Genomic DNA, 15,629 nt, shown 5'->3' on the forward strand with positions numbered 1-15,629 from the left:
GCCCTCCAGTCGATGCCACTGCCTGTGATTATGGCAGAAAAAATGCAGCCTGTGCAGCAAAGGGCAACTTGGGGACTTGAGGTGGTCGTGTGGTGGTCCCACGGGAGTGCGGAGTTAATCCATCTTCAAGAGGCTGCAAGTCTGGCGAGGTGTGGCAGAGCCAGTGGGCAGCTGGAGCCACGGTAATGACCACACAGACTTAACGGTGAGTGGCCAGTAAATCAGGCGGCGTTTGCAGGAGCGGCAAACACAGACATTCCCCTCCCTCCACCGCCCCCGAGCACAGCCCTCTACTCCCAGCACAGGGGCCAGGAGGGCTGGGAGTGGGAGGCTGGAGTAAGGCTGAGTAGGGCAACCAAGAGGATGAAGGGGCTTGGGAGCCGAGATCACACCAAGTAAGTAAACGCAAGGAAAGGAGTTGCCCTGCGAGCTAAACTAAGGCTGTGAAACATTAAGGAAGGAATCTGGGGGCCCAGGTGAAGGAGCTAAGCAATGTGTAGGCAGCGGGCTCTAAGGGAGAACCTGCACTGGTGATGGGACTGGTGGAGAAACGCTAGCCTAGAGCAGAGAGGGAGAGGCGCCATCAGCACGCGCACGGCCTCCAGTGCAGACGCAGAGCAGGGGAGGTTGGCGGGGTCAGCGAAACCATCTCTCCCTTTCTGTCTTCCCCGTCTAGTGGCACTAATTGGTCTGACGCCTCTGTTATTTTAGTCACACACATTGATCCTGGATTGTCACATTGCCCTGCCGGGCTGTAGGTTCATTCATCCTCTAATCCCTGCTTCTCACAGGAGCCACATAATTTTGACTCTTCCTTGGGCCCCTCTTTGGCAGCAAACAGCAGCCCTGAGCTTGGACAAGGCTCTGATTAAACCCACCCTCTTTTCTCCCCTCTTGAGTACAGCTTCCTCCCCTTCACCTCCAGCCCAAGCTGTTTCATTCACGCAAGTCCCAGACCACAAAGCACCGAAGGACAAGCCCCAGCACAGAGCCACACAGGCATTAAAAATATGTTTATCTTTAATGATCCAAGATTCTGCAAGACACACTGATACCCAGAATTGGGTGGAAATACAGCATCTCAGCGGTGCTGCTGACAGCCTGGGGGATGCTGGCCTGAGACCCCTGAGGTGGAGTCAATTCCAACCTCATGGGGAGCCTCAGTGCCCTCTATCTCCATGGAAACCAGTCTAGCACTGGGATGAGACCCTAGGGAGCCCACAGGAGCATCTCTGAGAGGTATTTCCCATTAAAAACAACCACAGGTTCCCTCCCCCACCCAAAGCTACTGCCCAGCTTCCCCCTCCACCCCGCCAAGATAGAGGAAATGGAATGACCACAAAAGGACAAACAAAAGCAACTGTGCCTCCTGCTGGGGATGAAAAAACGGAGGGGGGAGGGTGGCAAGGTGGCTGGGACAAACGGGAGTGCCATGATTGCCAGAGGACTGAGTGCAACCCAACCCAACAGGACCTCTGTTACAGTGGGGCCACTACTGTTTGGCGCATAGAAAATGGCAGGTCTTCAAGGCTGCTTCCTTCCCTTCTAGAGCTGCCCGAGGTTTGGATCAAAAGGGGTGAGGCCCAGGAAGGCTCTACAACCCCAGGAAGCAGTCGCACCTACCACCAGACAATGCTACCTGCATCCTGACGTGGTGTCAGAGATGTGGGGTCCACATGCCTCCCTTCCCGGCCTGCGGGACGGTCAGAGGTTTGGGCTGGGAAGAACTCCAGGGAAGACCAGGAGAGGGTAGGGGGAGGAGACAAGAAAATCTCCAACTTGGCATCAAAACAGAGCAAGTTCAAAGAAACAAAACCTTGATTTATATAGCAGCTGCTCCTGGCCAGCTCACAACAGCAGGCCTCCTGCCTCTCAGGGTCGGCCCAATGAAAAGTTGGGCAAAGCAGGAGCATGGCCGCCCCCTCAGGGCACTGTGTGGAACTCAGAAAAGTGAGTCTACAGGATACAGGAAGGAATGGCAGAGCCGAAGCCCTGCTGCCCTCTGACAGACACATCCTCCACTGGCCCCATGTGCCCTGGGCCCTGACCTCAAACGTGCTGTAGGAGCTGCATCCTTCAGGCTGAGTCCCAGCAGGGGAGACAGTTCCCAGGCAGGGCTCCGGGGAGGGAATTCCAAAAAGTGTCCCAGAAGGCCCCAACTGAGCTCTTCAGAGGAGGCCACCAACCTCACGGCCAGGCTCAGGGAACGACAGGGCATTCGGCAGGGGTGGGCATCCTCAGGCGCTGTGCGTCTGGATGAAGGAGAGGACGTCCTCCTTGGACAGCTTGTCTGGGTCCTGGGGCTTCTGGGAGTCATGCACACGGATGCCATCCCCCCACTCCCAGAAGAGCCGGCCGTAGTAGCAGATGCTGGGGAGGAGAAGGGAGGTCAGAGGGCTGTACCCACGTGGAGCAGGACCAAGAGCTCACCACCCATCCTGGCACCCGTGACTTCGGGGATGGGTGTTCTTAAGAGTGTGTGTGTGTGCACTGGGGGCAGGGGGGAGGGCAGGTCTCACTAATGACTCCAATTGAGCGTCTTCCCTCCGGCAGCCAAATGTACCTAGTAGGCCCTGCTCCCTGCCTTCCAGAACCAGCTTTTTTCAACACACAGCTGCTGCTGCTAATTGCATCCTACTGGATCCTTTAATTACTGATATTCCTGGTTTATCTGTCTCTGCTGCTCTAATAGAACAGTATTAGTGTGGTGACACACTGGTGTCAGTGGCTAATTACAGGCACATCAGGGCTACTGGCTGCTGTCGAAACCTATGACCAACAATCCGGCAACACACTGGGTCCAAAGGCAAGACTGTGGACCTCAGCATTAGCCCACACCCGGCCAGGGTCGGGCCCTTCACACCCAGGACCCCCAACCATCACAGCCATACCCTCGTGGGAAGCCCCTGCATGGGCAGCAGTCAGTCTCAGGACCCGGGTGTGCCCCGAGAGGTCAGGCTGGCATTCTAGCAGGAGTACCTGGGGCTGCAGGGGGCAGGCCTGGAAGAAGGCTACTTACTGAAATGGAGCAATGGCGTCTGAAGGGAGGTCAAAGGTAGAGTTCTTGGTTTTCTTGTTGTAGAAGAACTTCCTCTTGAAGCTTTTGCTGAATCCCATAGTCCATGGCTCTGACAGAAGGAAAGGGGGAAGAAGCCCAGAAAGGACACAAAATACCCATGGGGGACAGGTCAGGCCAGTGAAGGGCATGCCTTCCTTCACGCCCGTTCCTCCACTCCCATCCCCGCCAAACAGCAGCGGAGAAGAGCCTGTGAGGACACAGCCTTCATCACCCGCCCAAAGGGGCTCCAGGAAGACAACTAAGATAATTCTCAACAACTCTCCCCAGTCCCGCCAACCTGCTACCAGGGCAACATCTCTCGGGCCCTGGCAGAGGGAGTAGGAGTCTGTTAGCCAGAGGGTACTAAGGAAAAAGGATTCTACAGGTGATACGAATGGCCAAGCTTGACTTTCTGGATCTGCTGTTGCCCACTGCGAAGGCCCTTCTCCTGCCATGAGGACACCACGTGTGCATATACAAGTTGGGCTCCCCTCTCTCCAGCCCCAGCACAACCCCCCCAGGATCCACCGAAGAACAGAAGAGGCTCAGGGAACACAGTCCCGCTCAACATACACCTCAAAGAAATGCCCACCTCAGTAGGGAGCCCTTAGCTCTGGCTCAAGTAGGGTCTGGGCCAGTTGCCCTGGCTGAGGGAGTGGGGTTAGGGAACAGTGGCTCATCACCCACCATTCACTGTCCTGACAATGTAGAGGCCAGTGGGCACAAAGTGCCGGTCGTCCCGCCCTGTATAGCTGAGCTTTGGCGTGCCACTGGAGCCCTTGATGATCTTCATTTCCAACCTTGATTTTCCAGAGTAGGCATGCAAACAGGAAGCGTGAGTGTGTGTGTGTGTGAGAGAGAGAGAGAGAGAGAGAGCCCTAACGTTAGTCTCTGGCTAATGTCAAAATCAGCCAACCAACCACAGTACTTTACCTCAGTTCAACATGAGAAACTGAGGCAGAGACTTGAGTTGCTCCAGGCCACACAGAAAGTGAGTTTGAGTGCGGTGCTGGGTTTAGAACTCAGGCTCTGAACTCCCAACTAAGCAATGGAGGCAGGGAAGTGACACATGCCCCTGCTATGTTGCTGCTGTTTGCGGGGTGTCAGGGTGACACCGGTAAGGGTAAGATCTGACTACGAGTGCCACTGGATCTTCAGTTCACCACCCATGGCATCAGTGTGGCTACTAAAGAGTTAATTCGGGAGCACTGAGACCCAGCCCAGCTCCAGTGGCCACAGGGGCACACCCAGGATGAGACCCTCAGATCTGAGCACCCTGCACACCGCTAAGATTATGAGGAAGCAGTTACACCCCCTCTACCCCTCCAGGCTCAATCTCTCTGTCAGCACCAGGAGCTGGGATTTATAGTGTTTCAAGCAGCTTGATGCTCTGCCCCTAGCAGGGACAATCGTAACTGTTACAGCATCAACAAGCCCGCTGGTATTTCTGCCTGACGCACACACCCCTCGTAACTGTTACAGCATCAGTGAGCCCGTATTTCTGCCTGACACACACCCGCCCGGCTCCCCTCCTGACAGTGCTGAATCAGCTCTTAGCTGGGGGGCCCTTGGCTGCAGCTGAGCCACGCAGGCAAAGGAGGTGGGGGGGCGGTAGAGGCAGCCACCAGGGCAACTCACCACCACACCCCTAACCCACCGCTACAGAAAAAGAGAACGAATCCTGGACACTGCCATGCCCCCCACCCCAACTCCTCTCAAATCCTGAGCTACCCTGGCTGAGTCACTCACCTGACAAAAATCTTCTCCATCTCCTCCAGCCTGTATACCTCCTTCACCCTGTGGACAGACGGACAAAGAGCTGACAAAGGATTCTTGGTGGGACACTTGTCTGGGCAGCAGCTGGTAGGCAGGAGGCTGTGCCTATCCTCACCTTCTGCCTCAGGCCCTGCACCACCCAACCCACCAAGAATGAGGACCCCTAGCCTGTCACTGCCACCCTCCACAGACAAGCCCTAGGTTTCAGAGCTGCCAAGCACCCCCTGGAGCCTGCCCCAGGGCACCCGGGGAGCACAGCTATGGTTCAGGAAGTCAGGTGGGGGAAAGAGGAAGGTCTGGCAGACCAAGATGTGCCTGTCAGCATTCCCACCCTGGGTCACCGTCACCATCTCTAGAGGCCAGAACACCAAGGGCCAGGCTCTTGCCCAGGTCTGTCTACATGGATTTTAGGCCTTCCTGTAACAGAGTTGCTTCCAAATCGTCCTAATAGGCCTATTACCATTAGGGGTGAGGAGACCCCCCTACCCAGGACGCAAGGCTCCTGTTTGATGCCCAGCCCTCCACCTCTGGGGGCCCCTGAACACGCCTTTGGAACTGCTACTGAGTAAGGTGCCCAGAAGCCAAGCAACCAGACCGTCACAAGCAGCAGAGGCAGGACCCCTGGAAGCTGCTTCTCAGGAACCGGCAGACAGGACATTTTAAAGTGCAAGAAGAAATTACTTTTAGACTTTCAGAAGACTTCTAAAAGTGCATTCCCACTATTGGATTTAATCCTATGTAAATCTGTATTAAAAAGAATAATGAAAATTATTTTGATAAAATGTACCTCAGTCTCTAGTCACATGAAGCCCCAAAGATAATAACCTCAGACCTCAGCCCAGACTGGAAAAGTCTGTTCCATCTGTCTGCTCCCTCACTGTTACCCTCTAAAGGCCTAGAACTTTTACATTACCTAACGTGGCAACAAACCATGGCCTTCTTTCCATGCACCAAGGATCCCATTACCTCAAACCAACCTTTTCTTTTTCATGTTCAAAAACTCCCATTCCCTCAGCACCCTTTTCTTACCTGAAAAAAATGAAAAGGCCAGGATTGATATGCTAATGATATTCAAGCATGAATGTGTGGCTCACAAGGTGTGTTAGTGCTCTCAGAGGCATGTGTGTCTTTAATGAGGATGCCTTAAACCTGAGGAACGAACCTCTCCTGTGGAGGCTGGCCCACTGTGACAGGCAGGAATGGGGGATACTCTGGGGCAAAGGAGTCACCTACCCAGCACCCCCAAGCAAATCACTCAATGGCAGTCTGATCTCTAATGCCAGCCTGGTCTGGTCTCCTCCACTGAGCCCTCCCAGCCCTCACAGGACAGGGAGGCAGGCACTGGCCAGAAAGAAGCAATGGGAGAGGAGGATTTGGGGGGAGAGATGATCTGCTCACCTGATGGGATTCATGTCAGGCCGACTGGGCTTGGAAACAGCTTTCACAAATTTCTCAGCAAGCTGAATTCTACAATCCAAACAGAGTCTCTCAGAGGCAAGTAAGGGTATCTTTACCAGCACCTGCAGCCCCAGGGCACTGTCATGGCACCAGTGGGAGTACACTCCTGAATCTGCAGCAAAACTGCTCCAAGAGGCAGCACTCATGTCTCCCAGGAAGCCCACCCTTGCCCTTCTCCAGTGATGTCGTCATGAACGCCCTCTCCCCCACTCTGGATTCTGACCTCTACTTTCAATACATCTTGGTTGGTTTCCCTGAAGTGTAACTTCGGCTGTGTTCAGTCACCTCCACCAGAACTTCAAGCATCATCTTTATTCTGTGCGTCGGCTCCTTCACCCCAAACCACAGATACCACAGTACACCCACTCAGATGAACCAACTTAGGAGTGACTTCAGCACCATAGCGGTGTAAGATGTCTCTCCTTTTTGTACCCCCCTTTTAAACGACTGATTAGGAATCTATCCACGAACAAAAGTACCTCTGTGGGAGTTGTGGGATCCATAAACTGACTTAAGTGGGACCACCAAGAACAGAACACATTCTTCAGAGGAGAAGACCCTCCCTCTTCCCCATAAGGTCACCCTCTTGCTCAACCTTAAAACAAACATCACCTCTGATCTGAACAGCTGAGGCAAAATAGAGTGTGCTAGTATGTATGAAATCAAGGCCCAAGTCCTGGTAACTGGGAGTGTCAACACCAATTTCTCACCCTGCCCTTGGAACCAGCTAGTGGGTAGAAGAGGGAAACTCTGAGGATGCTCTTAAGCAGAGAAAGCCTGGGAGAGGCCCAAGCCACAGAGGCTGCCGCCATAGAGCTGCCCTGGCCCACCCCGGCCCACCTTCCCTCCCCCAGGGCCCAGGTCAGACCGTTGGTTAAAGTGCTGCTCCCGCACGTCGCTGCCATTCAGCACAAGGACATCGAGGATGTGGATGGCACTAATCTTCCGCTGGGCCTTCCCCTAGAAGGACAAGTATGCTGCCCACCCTGCCAGGAATTGGCCTGGGGCTCACTCTGCCCACGGTGGCACGCTGGCCTCCATTCTACACATAGCCGGGGGAAGGGAAGGGCTCTAAACACAGGATATTTCTCTCACCTCCCTCCCAGTTGATTCTCAGCACCAGGCTGGCCCATGCTTCTGAGAAGACAGAGGCCTGAGGTGATGGGTGATGAGCCCCCTTGAATCTCAAACCCAGTGAGGCTGCCGCCATGGTGCTCCAGCAGGCCCTGGCTTCCCACTCTGGCCAACTGTTCCCACTGACTGTTCTGAAAGTTATCTGTATGGCTGTAATACCCAAAGCTCATGGGAAATAACAAGTTGCTTCTTTCCCAAGGAATCCTTGGTCAATAACAATCAGCAGCTAAAAAATATGCAGCAGGTTCACCAGGGACTTTGCTACACAGAGATGATCAAGATCTCCTAAACATAAGGAGACTGTGGTCCTTCCTACCTGAATATGCCATGGCTTAGAGCAACTACTCGAGGAGGAGGAACAATTACAAAGCATTCGCCAGGCCTTGGGCCCTCTCAGGCACCACATACACATAACCCAGTTAACTCAGGGGGCATGGGGGCGAAGGGACAGGCCCAGCTGTTCCCCAGATGGCAGAGCCATACACGTGAGCAGAACCACCTCTAACCTCCCCTTTCAGCTCATGGACAATCTCCACAGAGAGCAGAGTGTCCCGGGGTAGCTCTGTCTTCAGGTCCAGCTTGACCCAGCGGTCTGACTGGCGGCCATCCCATGTGTAGATCTGAGACTTCTATGGGCAGAGAGAAAGGGCCAGGTCAGGCAGACAAAGACATTGAGTGGTGAGAAGCTCAGCTCTCAAAAGGGCTTTTAGTTGGTGGCTACAAGCTGATGGGGCTGGGAAATGCCAGAAGAAAAGGTCTCAGAGAGATTAGTCAGTTATACTTCGTACACTATAATGACAGTGTTGTCCTCCACTGCCTCAGTGGAAGAGGAGAGCTCTGACTCTGTCCCACTGGGAGGGAACAGGCTCAGGGCACTATTCAAGAGGCCTGAGTTCATGATCAGAGGCCCTCAAGAAAGATCCAGCTTGGTGTATGTCTGAAGTGGGTTTGGTGAAGGGTCCGGAGAACAGAGCAGAGCAGAGAGAAAGTAAAAAAAGATAAAGTGTGAGAGGACACAGAGAAAGTAAGTGAGGAAGAAGAGATAAAACTATAAAGACAACTCAGAGTGAAAAGAAAGAGCAATGAGGACTTTACCCAATTAAGATATAGAACTGCCAAGGTTTTCCCTCACCTCATTTTAGACTCCAAAGACAGGGGATGACATGGGATGGTGGTGGTGTTGCAAAGAAATAGCTGCATGGGCTCAAGCCAGCTTAGCCTACTGACCATCCTGCTAGCCTAGGAAGCTCCACATCACAAGAAAGGAGGCAGTGTTCCCTTTAGCGATACATGGAGGTGAATAAGCAAATACATGGATAAATGAAAGATAGAAAGAATGAATGAATGATATTTGGCTAACTTAGAGGAAGAAAGGAAGTGAAGTTTCAAGAAATACCTTCCCTGCAGTCAAAGCTCCAGCTCCCTGGTGCCAAGAGAACGTGCACCAAGTGTGGCAGGCAGCTGTCCAGATTCCCACAGACAGACAGCAAGCTTCCACCACCCAAGCTGGGTAGGAAGCCAGCTGCAGACTTACCCCCAGGCCGATGAGGAACTTCTGCTCACTGCCAGACACCATGCAGCGGTAGTCGAGCACTGGGCGGATCTTCTCCAGGGTTTTGGAAGTAAGCAGCGTGGGCTTATAGCTGAAGATGTCGATCTCAGTGCCCTGCAGCCCCGGGTCAGAGAAAACACGGCTGGGTTGGGGGAAGGGACAGGCGCTCAGTACGGGTGCCTGGGGGGTGGGGGGTGGGGCAGGGAGTTAGGGCAGGCTGGGGGAGGGGAGGGACAGGAAGCACTTGCTGTCTGAAACATGCCCCCTGCTCTACCTACACATGCACTAACTGGGATCTAATTCTGTCTGCTTGGAGTGTTTCTTTAGGATCTATTAGGAGAGCCTGGGAAAGGAAAGAACACCGAGTCCCCAGAGTACAGATCGATTTACCAGAGCTATAAGGAAATGTCACCAGAATATAAAAGCCTCCCCTTCACTAAAACTGAAGGCAAAGACTTGCAAGCAGTTGGTTTGAAAGCAGCTAAGTAATCTCTCTACCCATTCAGAAAAATTTACACGTGCTATTTTTTTTTTTTGAGGCCATCTTGAACCTCATTCTCCAGTCCCTAACCAGCACAATGGCCCATGATCTGGGCCAGATTTAAATAAAGCCCAGGGAAAAGCTGGAAGTCAGGTGGTAGGAAAACATAGGGCAGAAGAATTCTGAGGACCACTCACCAGAAACAGAACAGAAAGTCTAAGTTTAGGCCAGCTCCACTGTGAGCTCTCCTGGCAGCCCCTCCTGGCCCTCTGACCAGCTCCCCAGCCTAAGATCATCCCATACTTCATGTCTCCCCTGCAGGCACACTCACAGGACCCTAAACTTGCCAGAGAGTGAGAGCCAGCACCACCCTTTGGGCAGCGGGAATGCTGAACAGAACACATCTCGGGCCAAGAATCTTCAGGCAGCCTGATGGGCTCCCAGGGAACTGAACACCCTACACCAAAAATTCCCATCTGTGGTGGCCTCAGCCCAGCCCCGGGAACCCATGTGGTACCTGCACAAGCCCTCTGGAGGCCAGGCATCTGGGGGTCTCAGTGATACTACATCTAATTAGGCCTCTCTAACTTTTTATTTTCACCAGATACCAAGCTTACCTGGATTAGCTCGAAGAACTTAGATTTTGGGTCTGTGGAAGAAGGAGCAACTCTAGCCTGGTCTGGGATCTAAAACAAGACAGCAAAGAGCTTTGGTTTTCAAACGCATTTTTGACCAAGGCTGTGTGTGAGTTTACGCAGGCAAGGGCTTAGGCTCAGGCTGGGCAAGAGGAAATGGCACACAACAAAGGAAGCTGGGGTGGGGTGGGAGTGGAGTTGGCTAATTCAGTCACTGCTCCCTTTCAGGCCCTGTGGTAGCACACCCCAAAGGCCACTTACCTTTCTCTGGGGCTCTCTGTAGTCAGTGTCGCTACCCAGGGCCACCAGCAGGAAAATGAGGCCTGTTTACCCACCACCCTTGTCCTTGCTAACCAGCCTGCAGGGCTAAACGAGCAGTGAAAGGGCCAAGGAGGTTACTCCCAACAATGCTGAGACATCCAATTCTGGAGTGCTGTGAGGGTAGGCAGATCTCTTCATTGGGGCAGGGGCGGGGAACCCTAAGATGACCGGGTTGGGAGTCAGTCCCATTCTTCTTTAAAGTTTCCCTGCCCTGGAGCAAAAATGGGCTGGGGAGACACTCACCCCCCAAAGCCGGAGGCACTCTTTCCGGATCTCTGCCTGCCGAGGCTCACTCAGTGTCCTGGGAAAATGAAGCCAGTAAATGACTAAAACGTCAAAGGCATACAAGGAGTGTGCCTCCCGTGCACCCATCAGAACCCCAGAGAGAGGACGTCAGTGTGTACATGCACATACGAGGCCAAGTTGCCATTACACAGGGTGCTTATAAGACTCCCATGCCTCTGCCTCTTGGAGACAGGAGCTCAGATATACACAAAGTGAGATGGCCTCCTTGTCCCACCACAAAGGGAAGGGAGGAGACCACCCTCCTGACCACCCTGGATGTCAGGGTCCCCACACACCCTTCTTCCAATTACCCATCGGCACATGCTGGCTCCTCTGACAAAGGCCACATTGAGTCCATCCCAGGATGTCACCACGTCCCAGAAAGCTGAATTAACTTATGCTCACCCCCTACCAGAGGTTTTCCTTGACCAGTCCTACATCTCCTCTCTTGATCACTCTTTACTCTGTGTCCCCTGAACGTTAGATGTTCTACGCATGCTATGCCACTCTACATCCTCTGATGCACTGTTAACAACTTTCCTGTATCCTTTTCCTGGCTTACCCTTGTCTGTCCAAAGACAACATAATCTTTGAGGGCAAGGTTCATGCCATATGCTCCTCTGGCATCCTTCACAGACTACAGCAAAGTATGAGATTAAAAAAAGTAGGTATTTTTAAGTGTTTGTGTAAATGAAATAAACAAAGAGCTCAGGAGGAGGAACAAAACATAAAGATCTTCCCTTGAAATAGGTGAATTCTGGAAAGGGGCAACACTCACGTGTCTTGAACAAAGGCATGGATTTTAGCCAGAGCTTTGATCTGCAGACTACAATGGCTAGAAGAAAAAAAATGATTTTATCTCAGAAGGATTACCAAAAAAGACAGCCAATAGACATCAGGACAGAGAAGTTTAGCCAGAGCAGTGGCCATCTATGTTTGAGGGAGGGGCTAGAGAGTCAAAAGAGAAACCCCTCGACCATACCCTTAAGGTACCTGATAAAGGCTTAGGGTAAAGCAGAAGAACTGAGTCAAACCCTCCAGACACTCAGATCCCAAGTCCAGCTAAAAGGAAGGTTCTGATAGCATCCTTAAAAATTTGAAAGCAGTAGTGAATTGATTCTTTTTTTTTTTTTTTAAAGAATCTTAGTTTTGCAGGATCTTAGTTCCCCAACCAGGGATCGAAACTGTGCCCCCTGCAGTGGAAGCGTGGAATCCTAACCACTGGACCACCAGGGAATTCTCTGAACTGATGCTAAATAAAGCAACAACAGAGCGCAGACCCAGTTCAACTACACACTAAACTGACTTACCTGCACCAACAGCTGCCCTTTCTACTTTAGGCTCCATGACTCTTTTAGACACAACGTCTGGCTTTTAATTTTAAAAGTGAGACGTGATAAAGCAAGATGTGACCCACTAACAAGATGGAAAACAGTCCAATAGAACAAGACCCAGAGGTGATCCAAATGTTGGAATTATCAGACAGGACCTTTAAAATAACTGTGAAAAACACGTTAAAGGATCTAGTGGAAAAGGTATAACATGCATAAAAGATGGAGAATATTGGCAGAGATATAAAAACTGTATTTTGGGGACTTCCCTAATGGTGCAGTGGTTAAGACTCCATGCTCCCAATGCAGGGGGCCCAGGTCCGATCCCTAGCCAAGGAACTAGATCCCACATGCATGCGCAACTAAGAGTTTGCATGCCACAACTCAGGAGCCCGCATGCCGCAACTAAGGAGCCCACCTGCCACAACCAAAGGAGCCCACATGCCACAACTAAGGAGGCCATGAGCCGCAACTAAGACCCGGCACAACCAAATTAATTAATTAAAATAAATAATAAAAACTGTATTTTTAAAAAGCAAATAAAAACTTTAGAAATGAAAAGTATATTAGCAATAAATGTTTTTTTACTTATTTAATTTACTGACGTATAGTTGATTTACAATATTATGTTAGTTGCAGGTATACAACATAGTGATTCAAAATTTTAATATATTACACTCTATTTAAAGTTATAAAATATTGGCTATATATCCTTGTAGCTTACATATTGTACACATAGTAGTTTGTACCTGTTAATCCCGTACCCCTATCTTGCCCCTCCCCTCCTCCCTCTCCCCACTGGCAACCACTAGTTTGTTCTCTAAATCTGTGAGTCTGTTTCTGTTTTATTATTCATTCATTTATTTTTTAGATTCCACATATAAGTGATAACATACAGTATTTGTCTTTCTCTGACTGATTTCACTAAGGTCCATCACTCTAGGTCCATCCATATTGTTGCAAATGGCAGAATTTCATTCTTTTTATGACTGAGTAATAAATATTCCATTGTGTGTGTATCTCTCTCTCTCTATATATATATATCTCACATCTTCTTTATCCATTCAGCTGTTGATGGACACTTAGGTTGCTTCCATATCTTGGCTGTTATAAATAATGCTGCTATGAACAGTGGGATGCAATCTTTTCAAATTCGTGTTTGTTTTCTCCGTATAAATACCCAGGAGTGGAATTGCTGGATCACATGCTGGATCAGTTTTTTGAGGAACCTCCACACTGTTTTCCACAGTAGCTGCACCAATTTACATTCTCGCCAACAGTGTAGTAGGGTTTCCTTTTCTCCGCATCCTCACCAACATTTGTTGTTTGATGATGGCCATTCTGACAAATGCAAGGTGATCTCATTTGATTTGCATTTCTCTGATTAGTGATACTGAGCACCTTTTCATATGCCTGTTGGCCATCTGTATGTCTTCCTTGGGAAAATATCTATTCAGGTCTTCTGCCCATTTTTTTAATTGGATGGTTTGTTTTTATTGATATTTGAATTATATGAACTGTTTCCATATTTTGGATATTAACCTTTTATCAGTCACATCGTTTGCAAATATTTTCTCCCATTCGGTAGGTTGTCTTTTCATTTTGTTGGTTTCCTTTGCTGTGCAAAAGCTTTTAAGTTTAATTAGGTGGAATTTCTTTATTTTTGTTTCCTTTGCCTTAGGACCTGATCCTCCCCCAAATTTCTATACTTTATGTCAAAGAGTGTTCTGCCCTTGTTTTCTTCTAGTTTTATGGTTTCTGGTCTTACATGGGTCTTTCATCCATTTTGAGTTTAATTTTGTACATAGTGTGAGAAAATGTTCTAATTTCATTCTCTTACATGTAGCTGACCAGTTTCCCCAGTACCACTTATTGAAAAGACTGTCTTTTCTCCATTGTATATTCTTGTATATTCTTGCTTTGTCATAGATTAACTGACAAAATATAAAGGGAAAATCTAGAAAGCAGTCAGAGAAAAAAGGACACATGACATACAGAGAAACAATGATAAGAATAATGGCTGACTTCTCATCAAGAACAAGAAAGGCAGAGAATAGTGGAACAATATCTTTAAAGTGCTGAAAGAAAAATGCCTCAAATTCTAAATTCAATGAAAATATCCTTCGAAAGAGAAATAAATGTATTTTCAAAAGACAAAAGCTGAAGGAATTACTCTCCAACAGACTTGCACTAAAAAAGTAATTCTAAAAGAAATTCTTTAGGCTTAAGGGAAATATTCCATTTATGTATATACCAGATTTTCTTTATCCATTCATCTGTCAATGGACATTTAGGTTGTTTCCAAATCTTGGTTATTGTGAGTAATGCTGCAGTGAACATTGGTTGGGGGGACGGGGGGGCTCATATCTTTTTGTGATCCTAATTTCAGTTCTTTTGGATAAATACTCAGAAGTAGAATTGCTGGATCATATGGTAGTTCTGTTTTTTTCTTTATTGCACTGACTAGTTCCTCCAGTATAATATTGAATTGAAGGGTGAAAACAGACATCTTTGCCTTATTCTTGATTTTAAGTATAAAGTATTTAACCATTAAGTATGATGTCAGCTGTAGGTAGGTTTTTTGTAGATGTCCTTTACCAGACTGACAAAGTTTTCTTTTATTCCTAGTTTGCTGAGAGTTTTTAATCATGAATGGATGTTTAATTTTGTCAAATAGTCTTTCTGTATCTATAAAAATTATTATATTATTTTTCTTCTTTATTCCTTTAATACAGTGAGGTACAATGAATGATTTTCAAAAGGTATACAGATCTTGCATTTTTAGATAAACTCCAGTTGGTCACGAGTATCACATATATATTGCTAAATTTGATTTACTAACATTTTATTAAGGATTTTTATGTCTATGTTCATGAGGGGTGTTAATCTATAAATCTGTAATCTTTTGAAGTTTTTGTCTTGTTTAAATATCTATATATTTAAATGCTATAAATTTCCCTTTATTAATCCCTTTTTAATTCCTTTAAATATATATATATAAAGGAATATATATATTTAGTCATCTGTCAATGGACATTAAAAGGCATATAAATTGGAAAGGAAAGCATACAATTATTTATTTGCAGAAGACATGGTTATATATGTAAAAAATCTTAATGAATCTACCGAACTACTAGAACTAATAAGTAAATTAAGCATTCACACAAAATACGTAGTCAATATACAAAAATCAATTGTATTTCCATATACTAGCAATGAACAATTAGAAAAGGAAATTTTTAAAACACAATTTACAATAGCATCCAAACCCATAAAATTCTTAGAAATAAATTTAACAAAAGATGTATAACACCTCTATACTGAAAACTATAAAACTGCTGAGAAACATTAAAGAACCTAAATAAATGGTTATTTTTTGGTTCATTTATAGGGAGATTCAATATTGTTAAGATGTCAATTTTTCCCCAAATTGACCTATAAATTTAATGTAATCTCCATCAAAAATCCAGCAGGCCTACTGTAGAAATTGAAAAGCTGATCCTAAAATTTATATGGAAATGAAAAACAAAACAAAAAAAACACCTGGACTAGCTAATACAATCTTGAAAAAGAAGAACAAAGATTGAGAACATATACT

General features: G+C 48.1%; 1 protein-coding gene across 7 annotated transcripts in view; it reads right to left on the reverse strand.

Moving 5' to 3' along the window:
- Window positions 1-1,002: 1,002 nt before the first annotated feature.
- Window positions 1,003-15,629, reverse strand: part of CMTR1 (cap methyltransferase 1) — a 58,962-nt gene continuing 44,335 nt past the window's right edge. For 3 of the 7 annotated variants that reach the window (XM_073810780.1, XM_073810778.1, XM_073810779.1), the window contains 11 exons: window positions 11,479-11,535; window positions 10,659-10,716; window positions 10,077-10,145; window positions 8,961-9,158; window positions 7,933-8,055; window positions 7,161-7,252; window positions 6,233-6,301; window positions 4,808-4,855; window positions 3,746-3,858; window positions 3,020-3,128; window positions 1,003-2,370 (listed from right to left, as the gene is read on the reverse strand). In XM_073810780.1, coding sequence (XP_073666881.1) covers window positions 2,238-2,370; window positions 3,020-3,128; window positions 3,746-3,858; window positions 4,808-4,855; window positions 6,233-6,301; window positions 7,161-7,252; window positions 7,933-8,055; window positions 8,961-9,158; window positions 10,077-10,145; window positions 10,659-10,716; window positions 11,479-11,535 — 1,069 coding nt within the window. In that variant the 3' untranslated portion in view covers window positions 1,003-2,237. Of the gene's footprint in view, window positions 2,371-3,019; window positions 3,129-3,745; window positions 3,859-4,807; window positions 5,864-6,232; window positions 6,302-7,160; window positions 7,253-7,932; window positions 8,056-8,960; window positions 9,159-10,076; window positions 10,146-10,658; window positions 10,717-11,478; window positions 11,536-15,629 lie in introns of those variants that run through there. The other 4 variants (XM_033864322.2, XM_073810781.1, XM_073810782.1 and 1 more) reach the window with 4 other exon arrangements.

This window comes from Tursiops truncatus, chromosome 10 (genome assembly GCF_011762595.2).
Source record: "Tursiops truncatus isolate mTurTru1 chromosome 10, mTurTru1.mat.Y, whole genome shotgun sequence".
NCBI lineage: Eukaryota > Metazoa > Chordata > Mammalia > Artiodactyla > Delphinidae > Tursiops > Tursiops truncatus.